General features: G+C 46.2%; 1 protein-coding gene across 1 annotated transcript; it reads right to left on the reverse strand.

The window, feature by feature from the left end:
• Positions 1 to 5,874: 5,874 nt before the first annotated feature.
• ROGDI (rogdi atypical leucine zipper) lies at positions 5,875 to 19,349 on the reverse strand. The gene is made up of 11 exons (XM_053958098.1): positions 19,091 to 19,349; positions 16,627 to 16,698; positions 15,260 to 15,342; positions 13,904 to 13,958; positions 13,302 to 13,382; positions 10,559 to 10,654; positions 9,298 to 9,396; positions 8,711 to 8,824; positions 7,917 to 7,966; positions 7,274 to 7,400; positions 5,875 to 6,780 (listed from the first exon to the last, which is right to left on the reverse strand). Exons 1-11 carry the CDS (start codon positions 19,130 to 19,132, stop codon positions 6,739 to 6,741), a joined length of 861 nt encoding a protein of 286 aa, XP_053814073.1. The 5' UTR covers positions 19,133 to 19,349; the 3' UTR covers positions 5,875 to 6,738.
• Positions 19,350 to 20,552: the final 1,203 nt, after the last annotated feature.

The raw sequence follows: 20,552 nt of genomic DNA on the forward strand, positions 1-20,552 counted from the left end.
ACTGGATATCTGGTAACAACAATCAGTACAGTGGTAGAGGCAAAAGCATTGCCACCAAATACATCCGCCCAGAAGGCAGAACTGGTTGCTTTAACCAGAGCACTAGAATTAAGTGAAGGGAAAAAGGTGAACATATGGACCAATTCAAAATATGCATTTGGAGTGGTGCATGTGCACGGGGTCCTATGGAAAGAACTGGGCCTGCTTTCATCTCAAGGGATGCACATTAAATCAAGATGTAGTTCTGCAGCTGATAAGAGCAGAAAGTACAAAAAACCTGAACAAGTGGCAATTATGCACTGTAAAGCACATCAATCGGGAAGCTCCAAAATTTGTGAGGGAAATCAAAAGGCAGACTGGACAGCCCGACAGGCTGCTCGAAAGGTGCAAACAGCAATGGCATTGGTACCTTTAAAACTTAATGTATCTCAATTCAATTTACCTCCACAGCCGAAATATTCAGCAGAAGATGAGAAATTGGGACATTTGCTGAATGTACAGAAGAATCCAGAAGGGTGGTATGTAACTGCACAAGGACAGATAGTGGTACCCCCCTTGGTAATGAGAGAGGTTCTTCAAATTAAACATAACAAATGTCATTGGGGTGCAGAGGCATTGGTAAAGTTTCTAAAACGCAATTTGGTCTCAGTACTAATGTTAACAATGGCAAAATCAATAATGTCAAAATGTGAGATCTGCTTGAAAAACAACCCAGTGGCTAGACAACAGGCAGGGTTCGGGTAGGGATAGAACCAGGAGATTATTGGCAGGTAGATTTTGTAGAATTACCAAGAACTCGAGGATACAAATATCTGCTAGTAGGGGTTGATACATTTTCTGGATGGCCAGAAGCCCTTCCCTGCCACACAAACCAAGCAAAAGAAACAGTTAAGTGGTTACTACAAGAAATCATTCCCAGATTCGGGGTACCTCCAGGGATATCATCAGATAGGGGACCCCATTTCATAGCCACGGTGGTAAAAGAAGTAGGTTGCTGGGAATAACTTGGTACCTCCACACACCATGGAGACCCCAGTCAAGTGGACAGGTAGAGAGGATGAGTCAGACATTAAAAGGCAAATCAGTAAAATATGTCAAGAAGCCAAACTGCAGTGGCCACAGGCTTCACCAATAGCATTGCTGAGAATTCGGATAAAGCCTAGGAGTGGGATGTCAGTCAGTCCTTATGAGATATTGTATGGGAAACCATACGAATTTCCTGGACCCAATCCAAATGTACATGTCACGGGAAAACAGGAAGTATATAACTATGTTCTGTCTCTCGGGAAAACTTTAGCACGACTTCGGAGCGCCCTCGTGTGGAAGAGGCTGCTGACTCTCGAGAATCCAGTTCATGACATACATCCAGGAGACAAGGTGTACATTAAGAATTGGAACGAAGAACCATTGAAAGAGAAGTGGACTGGACCCCATCAGGTACTATTGACCACCTTTACAGCAGTCAAGGTAGCTGGAGTGGACTCCTGGATACACTACACTCGAGTGAAGAAAGCCCATCCCGGACTGCGGACTGTGTAAACTGTGGGACCAGCAAAGCTGCAGATAAGATGTGTTCAATTGTTTCAAGAATGTTACCAGTAATTGTACCATGCTCATTTCATGGTTTTTGGGATGTGGAATGCAAAAAAGATCAATTAATCACTCTTCATTCTAGAATGAAGAGGGAGGTACAGGCAGAAACACAGGTGATAAAGGTTTCCAATGCAATTCGGGCTGAGAATGTAATGATTGGATTAATTAAAGATTTTGCCAAAATGCAGAACACTATCAAAATAACTGCCTTTCTGTCAACACCGAAGGCAGCGGGAGACCCAATAAATTGGGGAATCATAACGACAAAACTGCCTGAAATACAAAAGAACAAAACAATTACATGTAAACAGGTACCAGAATCAAGACAGGTAGTCAAGGTAACCTGGAAAGTAATAGGACAATGGTTGCATCCTTTAAGTCAACAAGACTGTCTTGAAAATAATGGCACAATAGGGTATCCAATAGGATGGCCGGGGGGCATCCCAAATAAATGGCAATGCTACTTACCACATTATAAAAAGATTACAGAAAATGTTACAGAAACCACTATGGTGTGGAAGTGCGAGGCAAAAGATCACAAAGGTCAAATAGAGCCTTGGGACAGTGCATGGTCTCTGAGTATACTTCAAAAATTCCAGTACATGGCAACCACCCCTTGGTGCATTAAATAGGAAGGTTCAGAAAATGAAACAGATCCAGCAGTAATGAACACTGGCAGTAGTAGTAGAATAAAGGCAGACAAAGTAAGTTGGTGGGCATGTAATAAAACTTATGATTGCACTTCTGATATAGGGATAAAACAAATGCCACCACTGGTAGTAGCCATACAAATTGGCTGTGCCTGCAGAGGCATCAAACACAAACAGGGTAAAGTGAATTACAAAATACTTGTAGGATGTACCAGGAGTACACTCTGAAGTCCAGGACAATTTGTATGGGCAACAAGTGATGGTACCTGGACAACCCATCTACCTGTAGATGGGAAAGTAAAAGAAATTACTTTAGGCCTCCCTACTTTATGTCCAATTTGGAAAAAGTCCCCATTTAATGGAAAACACTAACTTCTGCAGATAAGAACAAGACGAGAAGTTCCAGATAATGAAAATCAAGATGACACTTGGCAAGAACCCTCTAGTGGAGTGAAATTTGGATGGGCCCTAGAGTCTTTGCTTGGTCCTATAGCAAACTATCAGAATAGAGAAATGTTTTACAAACTTACAGGTCAAGTAGATAGACTAGCAAGAGTCACTAGTGAAGGATTTAAAGAATTAAACGTAAAATTACAAGCCACCATAAAAATGACCTTACAAAATCGATTTGCCTTAGATTTGTTACTTCTGAAAGAGCATGGAGTGTGTGGATTTTTAAAGGGACAGATTGATCATTGCTGCATCCACATCCCAAATGTAACTGCAGATGTAGAATATGACATCAATCAGTTAAAACAGAGCATGAAGCACAAGAAGAGCAAAAAGATTTGACTATGAGCTGGTTAGACAAAGTCTTCAAAGGGTTAGGGTTGAATGTGAGTTCATGGATTAATTCTATCATCGAGAGTGTGATAATACTATTAATTGTGTTCTTAGTAATTTGGTTAGTCTACAGTGTCTTAAAAGGAGAAATACAGAAGAGGACATCCTGGAACCAGAAAATAATCAAGGCACTGACACGGGATCCACACCCATCATCCTCTGATCCTCCAGTTTGTGACAGCATCCATGACAACGTTTACATCAATCCTTGATTTGAAGAACATCATGTATAAACTCAGAAACTAAAAGACTGTATCAAGTGAAAGCATTTGCATTTATAGTGAAGCGAAAATACTTTCAAAGGGGGGGAAATGATAGCAAAAGGTTTTTAAAATCATGGGGATTTGGGGAGTTAGTGGTAAAATTAAGCTTAGTAGGTCCTGGAAAAATACCCTAGGAAAGTACAGGCCTTGTACTTGCTAGAACTGCACCTGTGTAGCTAGTATATGATAAATGGCCTCATGAGCTTTAGCAGTGCCTCGTGGGGACACAAAGGCTGAGGCCAAGGGTGAGAATTGCAGAAGGGGCTGAGCTGGGAGGGAGACACAGAGAAATCATGGAGTGCAGCCCCTGGCTCTGCACAGACAGTCCGGCAATGGCAGTCTGGGCATCCCTGGGAGTTGTGTCCAAAGGCTCCTGCAGCTCAGCAGCCTTGGAGCTGTGAGCATTCTCTGGGGAGCATGGTCGCTTTTCTTGATCTACAGGCTGGAGCTGCCCTGGCACAGCCCCAGGCCTTCCCGCGGGTGCTGTACATGCTCCCCTGGGGCAGAGATGGAAGCTGCCCCTGCGCTGCCCCTCGGGAGGAGCCGCAGGCTCAGGGAGCTGTGCTCCATCCACTGGGCTGTGGCAGAAGCGAGGCAGCAGCCACAAAGCTGTGGGGAAAGGTGCTGCCCCTGGCTCAGAGCTGGGCCAGTGCCACAGGGAGAAATCAACTTGCAGCTTCTGCCCCACAACAGGGAGGAGCAGCAATTGCTGGCGAAGAGAGACTGGTGCCAAGAGCCTGCAGGGACAGGACACAGGGAACGGCTTGGCGCTGCCCGAGGACAGGGTGAGATGGGACATGGGGATGGAATTGTTCTCTGGGAGGGAAGTCAGGTCCTGGCACAGGTTGGCCACCAGAAGCTGCGGCTGCCCCTGAATCCCTGGAAGTGTCCGAGGCCCGGTGCGATGGGGCTTCCTGCCCAAGAGGGATGGGATGGGATGGGATGGGATGGGATGGGATGGGATGGGATGGGATGGGATGGGATGGGATGGGATGGGATGGGATGGGATGGGATGGGATGGGATGGGATGGGATGGAGCGGGGCGGTTGGGGATGGCTCTGTGGGGGTGGTATGAAGTTTAGGAGGGGTGGGGATTGGAAGAGGGGGATGGAGTGGTTAGGGCTCTAGGAGTGGGGCACTAGAGGGAGGGACAGCAGGAGGCAGTTTTGGGGAGGCTTGTGCTGCTTGTAGCAATTTTGGAGCCAGGAAATTTCTTGTGGGAGGTTGCAGGGAAATTGGGAAGGATGAGGTAAAGGTGCCAAGGTGTGGAGGGCTGCGGTGAAGTGGCAGAGATTTTGGGAGGGCAAGGGCACCTCGTTGCGGGGGGAGAGGGAGGGAGGGAAGGCAGGCGGGCAGGCGGAAAGAAGGAAGGGCCCAACACCCAACATCCATGCCCAACGCAAGACAAAGCAGTGCTCGGCCTTCCCAGGCTGAGCACAATACAGGTCTTCCTCGCAGGAACTGGGTCCCAGAGAAGCTTGGGGACTCTGCCCTGTGTCCCTGCAGAGCAACTGAGCTAGTTTGACTGCATGAATCAGAGGCATCCTCCGCCGCACCAGCCCCAGAACCAGCCCTGGGAGCAGCAGTGAGTGCAGACTGCCTGTTCCTTGTTGCCCCCTCTTCTCCCTGCTCCTCTCCAGTTAGATCAGTAGGGCTTCTGTTGTCCCCACCTAGCACTGATGTCTATCCCCTTACACCACCTTTCTTGACTTTCCCTGGACACAGGAGCTTGTGGGTACTGGTCTGCAGCATGCCTGGCATACATTATATGCTGCCTGCTACTACTAAGGCTTTGTCTGGGGCTTTTTGTTAACCCCACCAGCTATCTGGAACAGTATCTGGAACAGTTCTACTGGCCATTCCCTTACCGAACCCTCATTAGCAAAACCAGGTCTCTTGAGCCCCAGCTTTGCCACTGATTGGGATCTCATCCCTGGGAATTTTTACTTCTTTCATCATATTGCCTCTACCCCTGCTAGCTCTTGAGTAGCAGATGTGGGAAAGGAACCCAGCTGCCCATGCTCTCCATCATCCTTCCTGTCAGAGCAGCTGTCCCTTTCACTGTTCCGTGTGGCTATTAAGAACCAAGTGAAATTTGGGAGCATTTACACACACCTGTTCACAAAAAGGTGTATGAGAAGGTTGCAAAACACTTCCAAGGGCAACAGAGCCATGTGGGTAGGTGGCAGCTTCCTGAGAAAATCCTGAACAGGGACCTGGAGATTTCCCACCCTGCCAGAGATGTTCTGAATGACTCTCTGAGCCAACTCACCCCAGTCTGAGTGCCTACAGCCTTTTCCAAACATGACTGTCAGGGCACGTTTGGAAAACTACTTCAGGTAGTATTTCAAGTATCAGACAGCACTGGGCTGAGGCTATGCAAACAGGCTCAGCCTTTGAAGAGCTGCCCAGCTAGTAGTGCCTCCACTACTGTCCTCCCCAGTAAAACAAAAGACAACCCAGCATGCATAACCAAGAACAGCCACTCACTTGTGAGAGAGCACAGAACCAGAATCTCAAGACACTTATTCTTTCATAGCCCACATGAGCACTGCAGGTATGAGGGTCTTTATTTCACAGTTAGCAGTGGCTAAAGGTATGAGTTACACATTGTAGCGCCCATAGGCAACAAATCATAGTAGCAACATGGTACTCACTTTGCGTTTAATGACAAGATGAAAGACTGCACAAGGTACACCAGGGCAACTCCAAAGGCTGGCAGTGAAAACAAGATACTAAACCTGGAAAAGATCAATTGGCCCAACTAGGGCTTAAGAAAAAAATAATTATAACATTGATGCTGGATGAGGGGGGAAAGGAACTCAAACAGCAGCAAGTAAGAGTATCCCCAAAGGGGAATCAGTAAGATGGAGATGGGCAGAACAGGCAGGGGAGGGAATCACTCAGAGTTAGTTATAAGCACAGCTGGACCAGATAAGAGAAACATATTTCACTACAGGGATCAACATGCCCTACATTTTAAGAGGTGTGTTAAGTTAGTCTGTTTTCCCCCCTTCCCAGCCACTTCACAGTCAAGGAGTTAGTTACAGCACAATGCACAGTTCTAGTTAGTGAGGGTGGTCCAGAGCACCTATCCCTTTTAACAGACCTGTGTAACTCATCAGGGGCTTGGGAAGTGTCAGCCACACAATGCACAAGAGGGACCAGTGGAAGCTCCTGCCAACCACACAGCACTACTTGGTGCCCTGCATATGCAGCAATCGCAGATAAGGCTACAAAAGCTGTGTCTCTGGGTACACTGACCCTGCCCTGTGCAGCATCTGGCAGTGAACCCCAGCACTTCTCAGGCTGACCTGGACTCAGCTGGCATGAGAGAACAGAGAGAGACACTTGAAGTACTGTAAAGGCTTAGACCATTCCACAGAGAATTAATATGGCCTGTAGTTCCAGTAACTGGAGAAAACGGAGATCTGGAAAGCAAGAACAAAAGCAGGTTAAGTTCCTATACCCCTTGGACCACAAAAAAAAGGAGCACAAAATGTGAGAGGGAGGACTTAGCTTCACAGCATTACACACTTCAGCACCACACTACTGAAGGGCAGGTTTCTGCTGCTGTCATTTAAGGAGCACAAAGTTACTTGCTCAAGGTGACTGCTGCAGAGCTGGAACTGAGCATTGATCTACTGGAGTCTAGGTTACTTGTTTTGTCTCATCCACCTCATGACTGAGAACACAGAAGTGTCCGCTTGCTCCTTTCCATCTAGTCACCAGCTCAGCAGACATCTGCCACACCACTATACTTATCCTATGGCTGCTTGCTAGGCAGTGCCAGCCAGCTCCCTGGCTCCAGAACACTGACTCATCCCTTATTTTCAGCAAGCTGAACAGAATAACATCACATCAAATCTGAGGTCCTCTCAAAATCCAGAGTTAAAAACAAAGCCCCCTTATCAAGGCTATTACCTTGTCCTTCAGTTGCTGGCAAAGCTGCAGTGAAACTGTGAAGAAGACAAGGGCATCATTTAACCACGGGACAACACATTCCACTTTATGGACATGGCTGACTTCATATCGCTGGCTGCCAAACTCACTGGTTGGGGGGGAAAAGAGCACAGCTTCATACACAGCATAGAACTCAAATGTCTTACATTCCAATAGGAGAGATTATGATTTCTATCACAATTAAATCAGCACCTGGCAAAGTTCCAGAATGCAGACACTCAAGTCCACCTCTGACCAGATTTATAGTTAAGCTAAAGGGTGAAGTTAGGAAGTTCCCTTCATTCCAGACAGGCACAGAGGCAGGGAATGCAGATGGCAATGCCAATAACCAAACACTCATTTTTGTTGTAAGCTCTCATCTCTAGATAAACTCATGGTACTGTCTAGATGGGCTGAATCCTGGAAATTCACATATTTCAGCCTTTAGGACTAAGTCATTAAAGAGACACAACAGAGCATTCACAGGCACAGCAAGTGACTCAGTCCAGCTTCTCCACTTCAGAGATGCTACAATGGAAACTGCACACAGCTGTTTGGATTTCACCCTCAAGACATACCAACACCTATTATCCAGGTACACTACCCTTGCAGTGACTGTACTTACAACATGGCCCCAGGATTGTGCAAAACAGACCCTCCAGCAGGCTTGAAGTTCTAAAGAAGGAAAAGGTCATTAGGATTTTGATGTAGTAAACAAACCACTTAGAAGAAAGACATTTAAGGCTTACACTTTCAATAGCCTGACATCAAGAAACACCCATGCTCTATTTGCTTGGACACTCCATCAATATGGAATCCCTTTTGTTAGAACCCTTCCTGCTCCTTCATGAAAGGAGTTCGTTCCTCCATTGGCTGAGTTCAATGTAGCTACAAATTTTATCACTACAGAAATAAGATGAGAAGATCCAGCAGAAAAACAAAATACAGATTTTTAGGAAAACCTTCCTTATGGAAGGACTGCAATTAATAAAGCTTAAGAGTTTAACGCTGTTTTTACAGGACATCAAGTTGACCCGTGCAACAGGTGGAGCAGAAAAGTATCCATCAAAACTCCATGAGGAAACCCAAGATGCTACTCAGATGTAAACTGGATTAATATAACTATGCCCTTCCAAAATGACACAAAATTATCAAACTATATTTAAAGTATTTGGTAAAAAATGGCTTACTCCAGAGCACTGGTATGTTCTTCTGGGCTAAGCAGCCATGCCCTAAACTAGATTTAGAGCCAGTGTTCTGTGTGCAGCAGACCTAAACACAGACACTTAGTACCAGCTGCACTTATTTCTGCATTATTTTATGAATATAACATTGCACCAGGTAGCAGTGTGATCTCCTCCTCACAGTGGGATGTAAGGAGAGGAAACTAAACAAGGCTCAGAAGATAGTAGGCATCACCTTGGTTGTGGTAGGCTGCATCACGTGGAGCTGGTAGACAGTGAGGCACAGCTTGTTCAGGTTAATATAGAAATTCACAAGGATGTCCGGAGGCAGCGCAGGAGTGAACATTTTCTAGCAAGAAAATTAGTTGCTTTGTCAGTGAAAAGATCCTAATTTCTAATATTGGGAAATCATGCCCTTTTCCCAAGCCATACTACAGTTACCCCATGACAAAAGAAAAATATTAGGAGAGAAACAAAGACTGCAGGCAAGAACTGCTGTTCTCACTGCCCTTGATCAAATGGTATGTGCTTGACAGTGACAAGAGAGGATGGAACAGTGTTCACAAGGGCAAATCATCCCTGGACAAGACTCTTGGGCAGAGAACAGAACTTACTCTCAAGAGAAGCAGAGTCCTCATGCCCAAGTCATCTGCATTCCCACAGGAAGATACAGAGCAGCCAAAACCAATCAGGATTTGCACTTGCTTCACTTCTGCCTCAGGAGACACTTCAGAAACCCACTTCCACCAGGATGCAGCACAGTATACGAATTATTGCAATACTGCCAGACCTGTATAGAGATCTAGACCACCACATACTTACTGTGAGACCACTGGAGGCAATTTCTGGTAGTGTCAGAGTGGCAGGAGTGGTCAGCCGATTTCGGGCTCTGGAGAGCTGCAACATCACAGCATCCATAAGCTACAAGGTAATGTACAGAACCACTGTTGAGTGTGATTCCTGGACGGCTCTGGACAGAGTGCTGCAGAATCCTACAGCCTTCTGCAAGTGTTAAAATAACAACTGCCACTACCCCTCATCTTCCTAGGAATTCAGGAACTTATTGGGAAGGGGTGGCTCCCACATAAATGCAGTTTAACTTTTACCACCATCAGAGACTTTTGAGACAGGTCAGGAGTGTTCAATACCAGCAACTGATGAGAGAACAGCTATTCATTACAAGAATACCAAGCCAACATAAGATCAATTACTGATGCTACAGAGGCATCAACAAACTCATCATCAGCTCTTCAGAAAAACAGGCATTAAGGAAAAAACATCACAGGTACAACTGCTGCATGGGCTTCCTCTGTTCATAACCAGCTATGAGTAAGGCAGTAGATAAAAAGAACCAGCTCATTGTGAGGCCAATCCTGCCAGAAACCACAGTTCAAAGGCCCTTCAGGCAGACTTCCTCTTCCAGAAAAAAAAGGGGGAAGCAACATGTCTGTTTTAGAGCTCATGACTGCTAAGATGAAGGCACTTTGTATAATGACTAATATCTCCCCTTACTTCCACTCGAGTTTTCTTACATTTGATGCTGTGATGAATTCTAATGAAAAAAGCCAAAATTCTGTTGCATTCAGAGAGCATTTTCAAGCAGAAGGTTGGGCTTCACTGCCATGCAGCAGTTGCTCTGTATTAGTCCCCAGAAAATACTACTCGCAAGAGAGAAGTCACTTTCAGCTTTTCAGTAAATCACAAGTACTGTCATCTTCTGTTTACTGATGGCTGCCTCACTGCTGCTCTCACCTGCAGCACTGATCAACAGAGAGTAACTTATGTAACATCATCCACAGAAGATCAAGGAACATCCTCCCAGATTATCACTGATCTGTAACAGACTGCTCAGATTACTGTTCACCAGGATGTACAGCCCTGTAACTAATGCTAAACTAGTACAGATTCATATAAAGTATGAGGTTTCATGGACGTTTCTTGACATGGTACATATGGGTACAACTATTAAGTCTGTTTCCACTAAGAGACTCAGACAGTAATCTGCATTAACTGTGTTTAAAACAAAAAATGGAGGAAAGAAAAATGCATGTTCCTACCCAAGCATCAGGAGCTTTCTTCTCACCTTGAGCACCTCCAAGCCTGTTTTGAACTGGTAGTTCACATCTCTGTTCATAAGCAGGTAAATGGCTTGGTTCACATGGTTTCTAGCATCCTGGATCTGCAAAGGTACAAATATAGCCCTATGAAAGAAACACTCCATAATAACATGTACTCAGAAGTAAAGGTTTCCTCAATTATCTCAATGACCTTAAGAATGGTGTCTTCTCAAATCTAATGCCATGTCTAAACGTCAGACACTCTCTAACACAAACCTACCACTGCTGCCCAGAAGCATTACTGGGTTCTCCACTCATGGACTGGAGATACGGAACAGTCTGACAGCTACAACCTGGATTGTCAGTACAGATATTGTTCCTGTCCTGAAGTGACATCAGGCACTCTCATCCTGGGAGCGCTCTGACCACGACCAATTGGTAGGAATTCTCACTGCTAATGGCATACAGCAGTCAGCTCTAGCACCATGAACAATGATTTCATCCTATCAGAGCTAAAACAAATGACATTAATGAGCAGCAAGCACTGATTTCTAATACAGTGTCTCTGTCAGTATCCCATAGTCCTTCTGAAGTGAAATTGTTGGGATTCAGAGTCATCTCCAGCATCAAGAAGCTGTGCCATTGTGTGGGACCGGACCAGACTCAGGACACAGCTGGCTCAAGTTCCTCTCAAGCAAGAGGAACACAGTCATAAAAGCAAGCTTGATAGGTGTATCCTTGCTTTCATGGGAGCAAGGACCAACCGGAGGAAGACAATGGCCCTGGGAGAAGCTGACTTGTGTTCAATTTCAGGCAGCAGCATGAAAATGGAAAAACAAACCCAAGGAGTAAATTAGAGGGTACAAATGGAACAGCTGAGCAGAGAAGCTTGTACAAGAAGTGTCTGCTGGGAGACAGGCTACACAGCTTGGGCTATTTGTAGTTTGATATATTTACAATGCCCTCTAGCAGTTGCAGCTCCCAGCTCTACATCCTTGTAGAAACCTCCCTGGCGTAGACCTGGCTCTGGTTCCTTCTAATGCAGAGCTCAGGGAACACAGAACAGCCCTGCTCTTAGAAAGCTCTTGCACTGGAGGCCACAGAGAGAAGAGTGAGAATGGTAAGTCCAAGCCCACTGTCGGACTGCAGAGAGACTGCAGGTAGTTGGGTGTGGATACTCTCAGCTCAGTCAGAGAGAAAGAGAAAGAGAAAGGTTCTCTAACCAGGCGAGAGCCTGGGAAGCAGTTGGGAAAGAATGTAAATAATTCTCTAATCTATCTTGTTGTTCACACTGTTTATAGATATGTTTTACCAGTGTGCGTCATTCACTGCACACCAATGGTGTAAGATGTTTTTACTCTAAGACCAATGAAATTAGTCCACACGATGTTCTCTATATATAGAGTGGTGCATTTGAAATAAATCGGAATTCATTCTCTTTGCCTTCTAACTTGGAATCTTTCATTCCCGTCCTGCTCAACAGTGACACCTGGGCATCTCCAAATATCACCACCTCCAGCCTTTACATCTCCTAGAGGCTTCTGAGCAAGCTAAACTGCTCCTGGCAGCACTACCCAACCAAGCAATGCCAACCCTGCTGTTATGATTTGCTCCATTCATATTTCCCCCCTTGACTTTGCTTTATTTTCTAATCAACTTCCTCAAAATGTAAGTGCCTGCACTTGTGTTCCTCAAAAACATGCCTACGCTACAACTTCTTACCCATGACTTCACTTCGTACAGAGAAACAAAACTCCAACTGTCATCACTCATTAAGGGAAGACACTCCATTGAGATGCTAATTTTTAATTCAGACAGGCCAAAGATCACCATATAACCACTTCAAATGCTTTTTAACTCAGTTCTTTAGGCACCCACACTCCATATCTGAGCAATGTTAGAACAGAAAATGCAAGTAAATAAAGGAAGTTGTTTTCCATAAAATCTGGTAGAAGTCTACCAACCAGCCAGCAGTACAAAACAGCCACAAAAGAGGAGGCACTGCTGAGTGCCATCACAAAAACTTCCTTGCTTTGTTGCAAGGCATAAAGAAACACAGTCAAGTTTGGTATTAACATCCCAAGTACACAATTGTCTAGATTTCTACAAAGTTACTAGGTAGAGCTTTCACTGCTAAATCAGATGTTGGGAACCCCACTCAATGCCAAATGTTCTCATCACCTGAGCTATGGCACAAGGAAATACACTGAATCCATTTTCCTCCAACCTACCCAGCTATGAAAAAGTAATTGAGGAAAACCATGTCTTCAGATACTAGACCAGGTCCTGAAATCAGGTATGTCCCAGCAAAATGATGGGAAAGAGATTCTGGTTCTGGATAGCTGCATTCTTTTAACTCCTTACCTGAGGGAACTCACACATGCTACTGGAACACAATAATTTGTTCTCAGTGTAAACAAATGCATCTGGAAGAGAATGAGAACAAGCTACTCAAAGCCCCTGAAGCTGCTCTTTGACCTGCTAGCTTGTGGTGACATGGGACAGTCCTGCACAGGCACCTCAGGCACTCCTTTACAGGATCATGACTGCTACACAGACAGCCTTCAGATCAACTGGTGTGTCTGGAATGAGCCCACCCAGGCACCCCAGCTGAATTTAACTTATTTAATTGCACCTGCTTCCTCCCTTAGCTCTTACCACTGTAGCTCATGTGGAATGGACATAACAATCTCTCTCGAAAGACTAAAGTTACTGCTCAGAGAGCACTTAGACTTGTTGGATGGGTGGGCATCTAGAGCCAACAGGTACCTGCTGCAATTTCCACTGCTTGTCTTCCCGGAATGCAAAATGCAGGAGCTGATTGTTTCTGGGCATTTTCAGATTAACATCCTTGAAAAAAGAAACAAACACATGAGACGAAGAAATGCCTGTATGCAGAAGATGGTGGCTGGCAGTCACATTCCCTTCATTCAGACCATCCTAACAAACTGCCTTTCTGCAGTCCTGACACAGCCAGAATCTCAGTGCTTCCACAGGATGGTATTAATATTAATACAAAGAACAGGTTGAAATGCATTGAGTCAATCAGGATCCTGGCAGGACACACGACCTCAGCCCAGAAGGTCCCCAAGGCAATTTGTTATTATACAACAAAAGTGGTAAAGGCAAGAAATCCCCATGGAAGTTGACTACAGCACTCATCACTACATGGTGGTTGGTAGAAGGGGATGTCAGATGCTGGATCTTGATATATTTCAATGGTTGCTGAAACATCTAGACCAATTAGGGAGAACTGACAAAGAACACTGATCACTGGTAACACATAATCAGGGTGACCTCCCTCCCTGAGGTGATCAAAGGGTGGTAAGGGTGACACCCACCCCAAACCAAGAAGTATTGCAAGTACTCACAGCTTGACACAGTGCATCTCCCTGCAGCGTCATCACACCTTTCACCTGGTCTGTGCTGGAATGAGAGGAAACATCTGGGCAACACATGTCACAAGAGGCACCTATCAATTGCCAGCCTACCACCTCCCCTCCTCCATGGCTCCTCCTGCCCAGGATCTGAACACTACTCCTGCCCAGTAGCTGGACACCACACACACTTTCAAGTCCCCAGTTCTTGGCCTGTGGTAAACTCCAGTCATATTTTTTATGGGCCACCTCACCCTAACTGCTCTGCCTAAAACATTACCTTCATTTCTGATCCCATTCTATTTCATGTATCACCTGTCAACAATTTGGCTGCTGTTACAAACAGCTCTAGCAGGCACAAACACAAGACAATAAAATTAATTACTGACATTGAAGAGTTAGATGATTCCTACAGGAGTTGAAAGCTACAACCCACACTCCATTCCAAGAAAAAAGACCCAAAATAAGTATAACCCCACAACCTCAAAAAAGTAAAAATCCCACAGCACAAACCCTCTGAAAGGTCCTGCAAGATGACTCACATGTACAATGAACAGTGTGAGGAGAGGACTGAAGCATCTGGCTGGGCCATACCTTACATTTTACTATATTAGAGACTCTTTATCAACACTGCAAGATCCACAACAAATGAAAACTAAACTAAGTTTAACTAAGATCTGAAGAAGACAGTGTTCAAACTTAGAACAGAATTACTGCATGATTCCTTGCAATGATGTGACATTCCTAATGACTACGGTAAACCGCTTTGTGACAAGCTTGTGAACTCTGCTAGTATTGAGACCAAGGGGCCACACTGAGGATCAAAAAATGGGTATCAATTTCAGAAGAAGTGCACATCTATAGCACCTTCTGCACAAGCCTCAGTTTGCTTTGTGTGAAGGTGATTTACTATTTCTACTTCAGGGAGATTAGGACAAAGGTTAAGATTTCTCCATAGTCAGGGTCAGAAACTGAGTCAAGAGCAGAATTCAGGTCTTGTAACTGCAACTCCCTGTGTCATAATCAGAAAAATGCCATTTGGCAAACTGCCTGCAGCACTGAAGCAACACACAGGCATGTGACCAGGAATCTGTGACTACCTTATAGGTGTCAGCATGAAATGGCACAAGGCTGGCTCAGGTAGCCCTAGAGCACAGATACCAACTGTTACTCTCACCTGCCATGAGAGCTAGTTTGTTTTCCTTAAGGCAAAATATCCTATTAAAGAAAACCCATTACTCCAGGGCTTCTGCAAAGCCCTTCACCACAGATTCTCCAGGATCTGCACCCTTTGCTGCAGAGGGAAGTGACTACCACCACTACCCTGATGTGCTGACTACCACCACTTACCCTGATGTGCTTAGTACAAAGTTCTCTTGCTTGACAGCTCCTCCTGAGCCACTGGTGGGCAAGGCAAAGCGGTGGGAGGCCTCCTGCCCAAGAGAGGACACAGTGAGTGCTGGAGCATCTGTCTAAGCCCAGCACACCATGAGCCAGGAACAAAGATAATGTGGACACCATCAAGGGGTTGAATATGTAGCAGTCACCTCTGCCAGCCTCCTGAAGTCCACCAAGCAGAGCACTTGGATTTCATCCTACTGCAGGACTGGCAAAGCCCAGGAGGAGGCTCAGCACATGCAACCCATAGCAAAAGGCATTTTCAAATCCCACACCCTGGAGCTGGACAGTGCCAGCAGGATCCCCAAGCTGCCCACAGAAAGAGCAGCACCCAACAGCTCAACTCTGCATACCCTCAGGCACCATGGTGCTGCCCCTTATAACAGCTGGTCTTTACACATGAAGGAAGTGTGGAGAGCCCTCCCCAGCCCTCCATCTGGTTATACTGGCTGGTGACTGCCCTTTACACACTTCACCCTCAAAACTATAATAAATTCTTCAAAATGGGTACTATATATAAAGGTATTGCAGTCTATTGTCACCTGCTATTGACTCCAGTCCTGAGGTTCTGAGGCAGCACTACGGCACTCACACAGTGCTCTGGCACTTGCCCCTCATCTCCACATTTTTAGCCCTGCTCTTCCATCACTCCATAAGCTCCAAAAGCCAGAGAGTATTAAGGGGCTGGGCCTGTTGAACACTGATCCAGCAGACACACAGTGCATTCTCAGTGCATAGAAATCCCTTTGGCCAGTTCCCCACTGGCTGCTTGGAAAGAGTCAGTCCCGCAGCACATGCTCAGGCTGGAGAAAGGTGAGAAAAGTACTGCCCATCTGCTTCAGCTGAACACATCAGGCCTGTGAAAGGGGCAGGTACCAGCAGAGGAGTGGGCATGTTGAGGAAAGGATGATTTTGAACAAGGAGAGCACATGCTAGTAATTACTACACAAGTAGCAGCTGTCATCTAAAGGCCATGTTGCTTGCTTCCACCAGCACACGTCAGAGTTACAGGCAGATTCAGATTTTCTGTTCCAGAAAATATTCATATCTCAGGCAAATGCCTGGCAGATAGGTCTGGCTGGTTCCATGTGCCTTTTCAAAGCAGCTCTCAGCAGAAGGTAAAGAACAGAGCAATCTTGGGGAAATCAGCTTTACTGTGTGTCCTCAAGAGCAGAGGGCAAGCAAACACCAGGGACAGAACTGGACATGTATGGATGACCTTTCTGTGCAGCCTCTACCAAAAATTTTTCCTGCAGAGGAAACCTATCACCATTCCTTACAGAGAAGGTCAAACAAAACTCAGACAAAATTAACCTCACCTTCAAAATATCCTGCAGCTGTCTCAAAACAGCATGGACCTCTTCTTGTAAAAGCCATTTAAATTCTTCTTCCTATGTCATGGAAAAATAGCAGTGGAATCATTAGACATCAAACACTGGAAGCAAATCTCTCAGACACATGCCAAAATTATTTAAGTTCAAAGTGTACTGCTGTTTCTGTGCTGTTTAAATAAAGAAGAACAAAAGATTTCTTCCTGATTTGTTGACACACCTCAGTCTCCACATCTCCACTTCTCCAGCCCAGTCCAATGAACTGATCTCATTATTGCCATGACTTTGTTTAAGAAAGCAATTTGGTACACAAATCACTGTACCAAAAACCTAGAATTGAATGCAACTTTCAGAGCAAAGTAAAAATACTACTGTGTCAAAAACTGGGGCATGTTTTTAAGCTGTTGAGATGGACACACCTGGCTGCCAGACACGTACCCAGCCTCCCTCCCTGCCCCTTCCTCAATGGGTCAGGGGAGGAAGTAAGATCATGGGCCAAGGTAGAGCTAGGGAGATCCATTACCAACTCCTGGCACAGACAAAACTGAATCAATTTGCAGGCAAATTTATTGCTAATTAAGTGCTGAGAAACAAAGATAAGAACTAAAATGAGCATGTCCACCCCCATCCCCAGCATTTCACCAAGCAATAGCAGTCTAAAACCAAAACAAATTAAACTGAAAAGGGGGTTGGCGGTGGGGGGGACACAGGATGGGGACTCCAAATCACTGGGGCAAATTCAGTAATGAATGAATTCGGTTCTGATGACTCACTGCCTTGAGCCTCCATTGGCTACTGCCACAGAGAAGACTCTATAAAGCAGACCCTCAAAGCACATCTAGTGTTCCTGTTATACCACGAGTCCCCATGCAGGTCATCAAAGAAGTGGGGAACAGAAGCAAACATGGGACAAAGAAAAGATTGCCACTTGTCATTCTGTAAGAAAAGATAAATTTTCCATGGGGAGAGTTCTGAGCTGGTTGCCCACAGAAAAACAGGCAAGCTATGGTCCACTCAGAACTTTAAGCTTGCAGTTTCTCTGCTAGATGGTTCCTGTTCACCATGAGGAACACAACCCCCAACTGATGCGTCATCACCTTATGCAAGAGTTATCCCAACAACCAGTAGGACAAAGTCAGGTTTGTTTCAGTAAACATTTATCCAAGACAGGCACACACAACAAAGCCAGGCAGGATTCCCTGTTATTCAAAGCAGTTTGGGTGCAAGACCACTGACTTCAACCCTTTAATCCTCTTTTGGGTTTCTGGGAATTATACTGATCACAGAATATTCTCAACTGGAAGGGACCCCAAGGATCATGAAATCCAAGTGTGGGCTCTACATAGGACAGCCCCAAGAATTCTACCATGCGCCTGAGAGTGTTGTTAAAACTCTCCCTGAAATCTATCAGGCAGGGTCCTGTGGCTTCTGCCCTGGAGAGCCTATTCTAGTGCCTGACCACCATCTAGATAAAGAAACTTTTCCAAATATCCAGCCTAAACCTCCCCTGACAGAGCTCCATGCTGTTCCCTCAGATCCTGTCACTGATCACCAGAGAGAAGGTGGATCAGCAACTCTTTCACTCTAATGTTTGCCCTCCTCCAGGTTCCTAAAGGAACAGTGATCCCATGGGTGCAGCAGATACCTTTAGTACCTCCAACATGCACCAGCATCATGTAGGTGTTTCTACTCAAAATGCCCACTGGTGTCTTTCTTTAGTCACAGCAAGAATCTCCTTTCCCCTGCCCATTATTTTGGACTAAGTCAAGTTTGTGCACATCTGTGCACTGTACAGCTGTGTTTTTGGGGAATGCTGGTCATACTCTTCTAAACTATATGACATTAGAAAACCCCGTTTTCCTATGTGGCTTTCCACCCAGACCGACGGATCTCTGAATCCCTTCTCGATACCGGAGATTTCATTCCTCCTCCTCGGAGGCCGCAGTGACGCCTGTTCTGCGCCGTCCTCGCTGCTACCGGTTCACTAGGGCGGCTCGGGCACCCGCCATTGTGTAGGGCGCTTCAGCCGGACATCAAGGTCAAAGGACACATTGACGGTGTGCCGTGAGCAGGGCGAGCCCGGCCTTGCCACCCCACCCGAGCCGGCCCACAGGAGGAGCGGCGCCGGTGGCAGAGAGACCGGGGCGCCGCTGCTAGGCCAGGTGGGAGGAGACCGCGGCCTCCGAACCACGCGGCGACGGGGCTCGGGCACCGGCCCGAAAGCATGCCGGAACTTCGGCAGCGTCTACAGTCAGGGCAGCTGCTTTAGGGCTGGGCCCGGGCAGCCCCCGCACAGAACTCGGCCCGGACCCAGGCGCAGGGGCCTTGCCGCCATCCCGCGGCTCCGAGCCCGAGCAGACAGAACAAGACTGCGGGGCCCGGCAGTGCTGTCATGCACAGGGAGAAGCCGCTGCCGCTCGCCCTGGCTCCGCCGAGCAGCCGCCCGACTCACCAGCACCGCTCGCTCCCCCTGGGTCGCCATCGCCGCCGCCATCCCGACACCGCCGGCCCCGCCCCCGGCACCCCACGCGCACGGCCCAGCAACGCCTGATTGGGCAGCGCCGCTTCCCTCCGCCGTCCGCGGGGGCGGGGCCACGCGCGCGACGTCAGACAGGTGGGGCAATCGCCCGCATAACCCCCGAGCGTGTCCAGCTGCAAGATGGGTCCGACCTGCCTGCCCGCAGCCGAGCGCACAGCGGCGAGGATCAAACCGAGTTGTGTGTAAGAATACTCAAATGAGAGAAGACGTGGAAGTTTCATCACTTAAATAAATGCCTTTATGCAGGAAGTGAGGTCTTTGTATAGAAGTCGGAGAGTTCCCTTTCACAACGGTTGTACTGCGGGTGAGACGAGAGGTGAGGGCATAATACCTTCACCACAGCAGCCCCTGGGGGGATGGAAGATGGGAATGATCCTTCAGGGTAGGGAAAGCTTCCAACAGCCCCAATTCCTGCTGCAAGCACAGCTCTCGACTTCCTATCTGTTGCTTTTAATGACAGTGCTTCAGAAAGAGTGCTTCCTCAGACACCTATAACTCACTGCACCTGAAACCCACTATTATCTATCTACATTTTGTCCTCATGCCTCAGAGCAGGAACAGCTACTGCTGCCCAACTGTCTGATTATCCGCAAGCAGTATTCAGAGCTTGTAAACATTTCAGTTAAGGATCATATCTTGGAATACCCAACTGCCTGCTGAGTTAGTGTTCACAGAATCGTGGGATGGCTGGGGTTGAGAAGATCCTTAATGCTCATCTCATTCCACTCTCCTGTGATGTACAAGAATCTTGCACCGCACTCAAAAAAACGCAAATGCCAGAAGGATGAATATCCCAGCCCAAAACTTAACAGAAGTTGTCATCAACACTGGAACATTAAAACCAAGGATCCTCCTCTTATCCCAGATGCATGTAGCCCTCTGCACACAGAGCATGGAATTTATCCAAACTCATCCTCTGTAATGCCTCACTGACAGTTCCAAGCTTGAGCAATGATTGAAATGCTCTCAGGATTACTCAGTTTTCAGATTACTTGGTTTCAGCAGCTCTGAGTTTCTAATGTTCTGAGAAACACATACTTCCTTAATGCCCCAAGACAGCTCTGACAGGCTTTAGAAAATGCCACATAACATTTTGTTACCAAGAAAGGTTTTATTCTTTTTGCCAGTAGCTTTGTTAATTGCACAAAAAAAAAAAGTCTTTGCCATTTAAACATTTTCACACATCCTATTCTGAATGACAAATGTTAATTAAAAACAAGGCAGGAAAATAAAAATTCACAACCTTAATGAACTATGGGGTCTATCATTGAGGAAAAAGGAAACTGCTTTTCTTACAAGCTTTTCACAAGTGTCACATTTTCTCTTTAAAAAGGAGGGAGTCAAAAAAAAAGCAAACTTCTAAAACAAATCTTCA

This window comes from Vidua chalybeata, chromosome 16 (assembly GCF_026979565.1).
Source record: "Vidua chalybeata isolate OUT-0048 chromosome 16, bVidCha1 merged haplotype, whole genome shotgun sequence".
Lineage (NCBI taxonomy): Eukaryota > Metazoa > Chordata > Aves > Passeriformes > Viduidae > Vidua > Vidua chalybeata.

What these genes read in the sequence shown, in the direction of transcription:
- ROGDI (XM_053958098.1), bottom strand. Translation starts at nt 19,132, where the DNA reads ATGGCGGCGGCGATGGCGACCCAGGGGGAGCGAGCGGTGCTG. An exon ending in AGGGGGAGCGAGCGGTGCTG is followed by an intron (nt 16,699 to 19,090) that starts GTGAGTCGGGCG and finishes TCCATGACATAG; the next exon opens with GAAGAAGAATTTAAATGGCT. An exon ending in CAGGCTTGGAGGTGCTCAAG is followed by an intron (nt 9,397 to 10,558) that starts GTGAGAAGAAAG and finishes ATTACCTTGTAG; the next exon opens with CTTATGGATGCTGTGATGTT.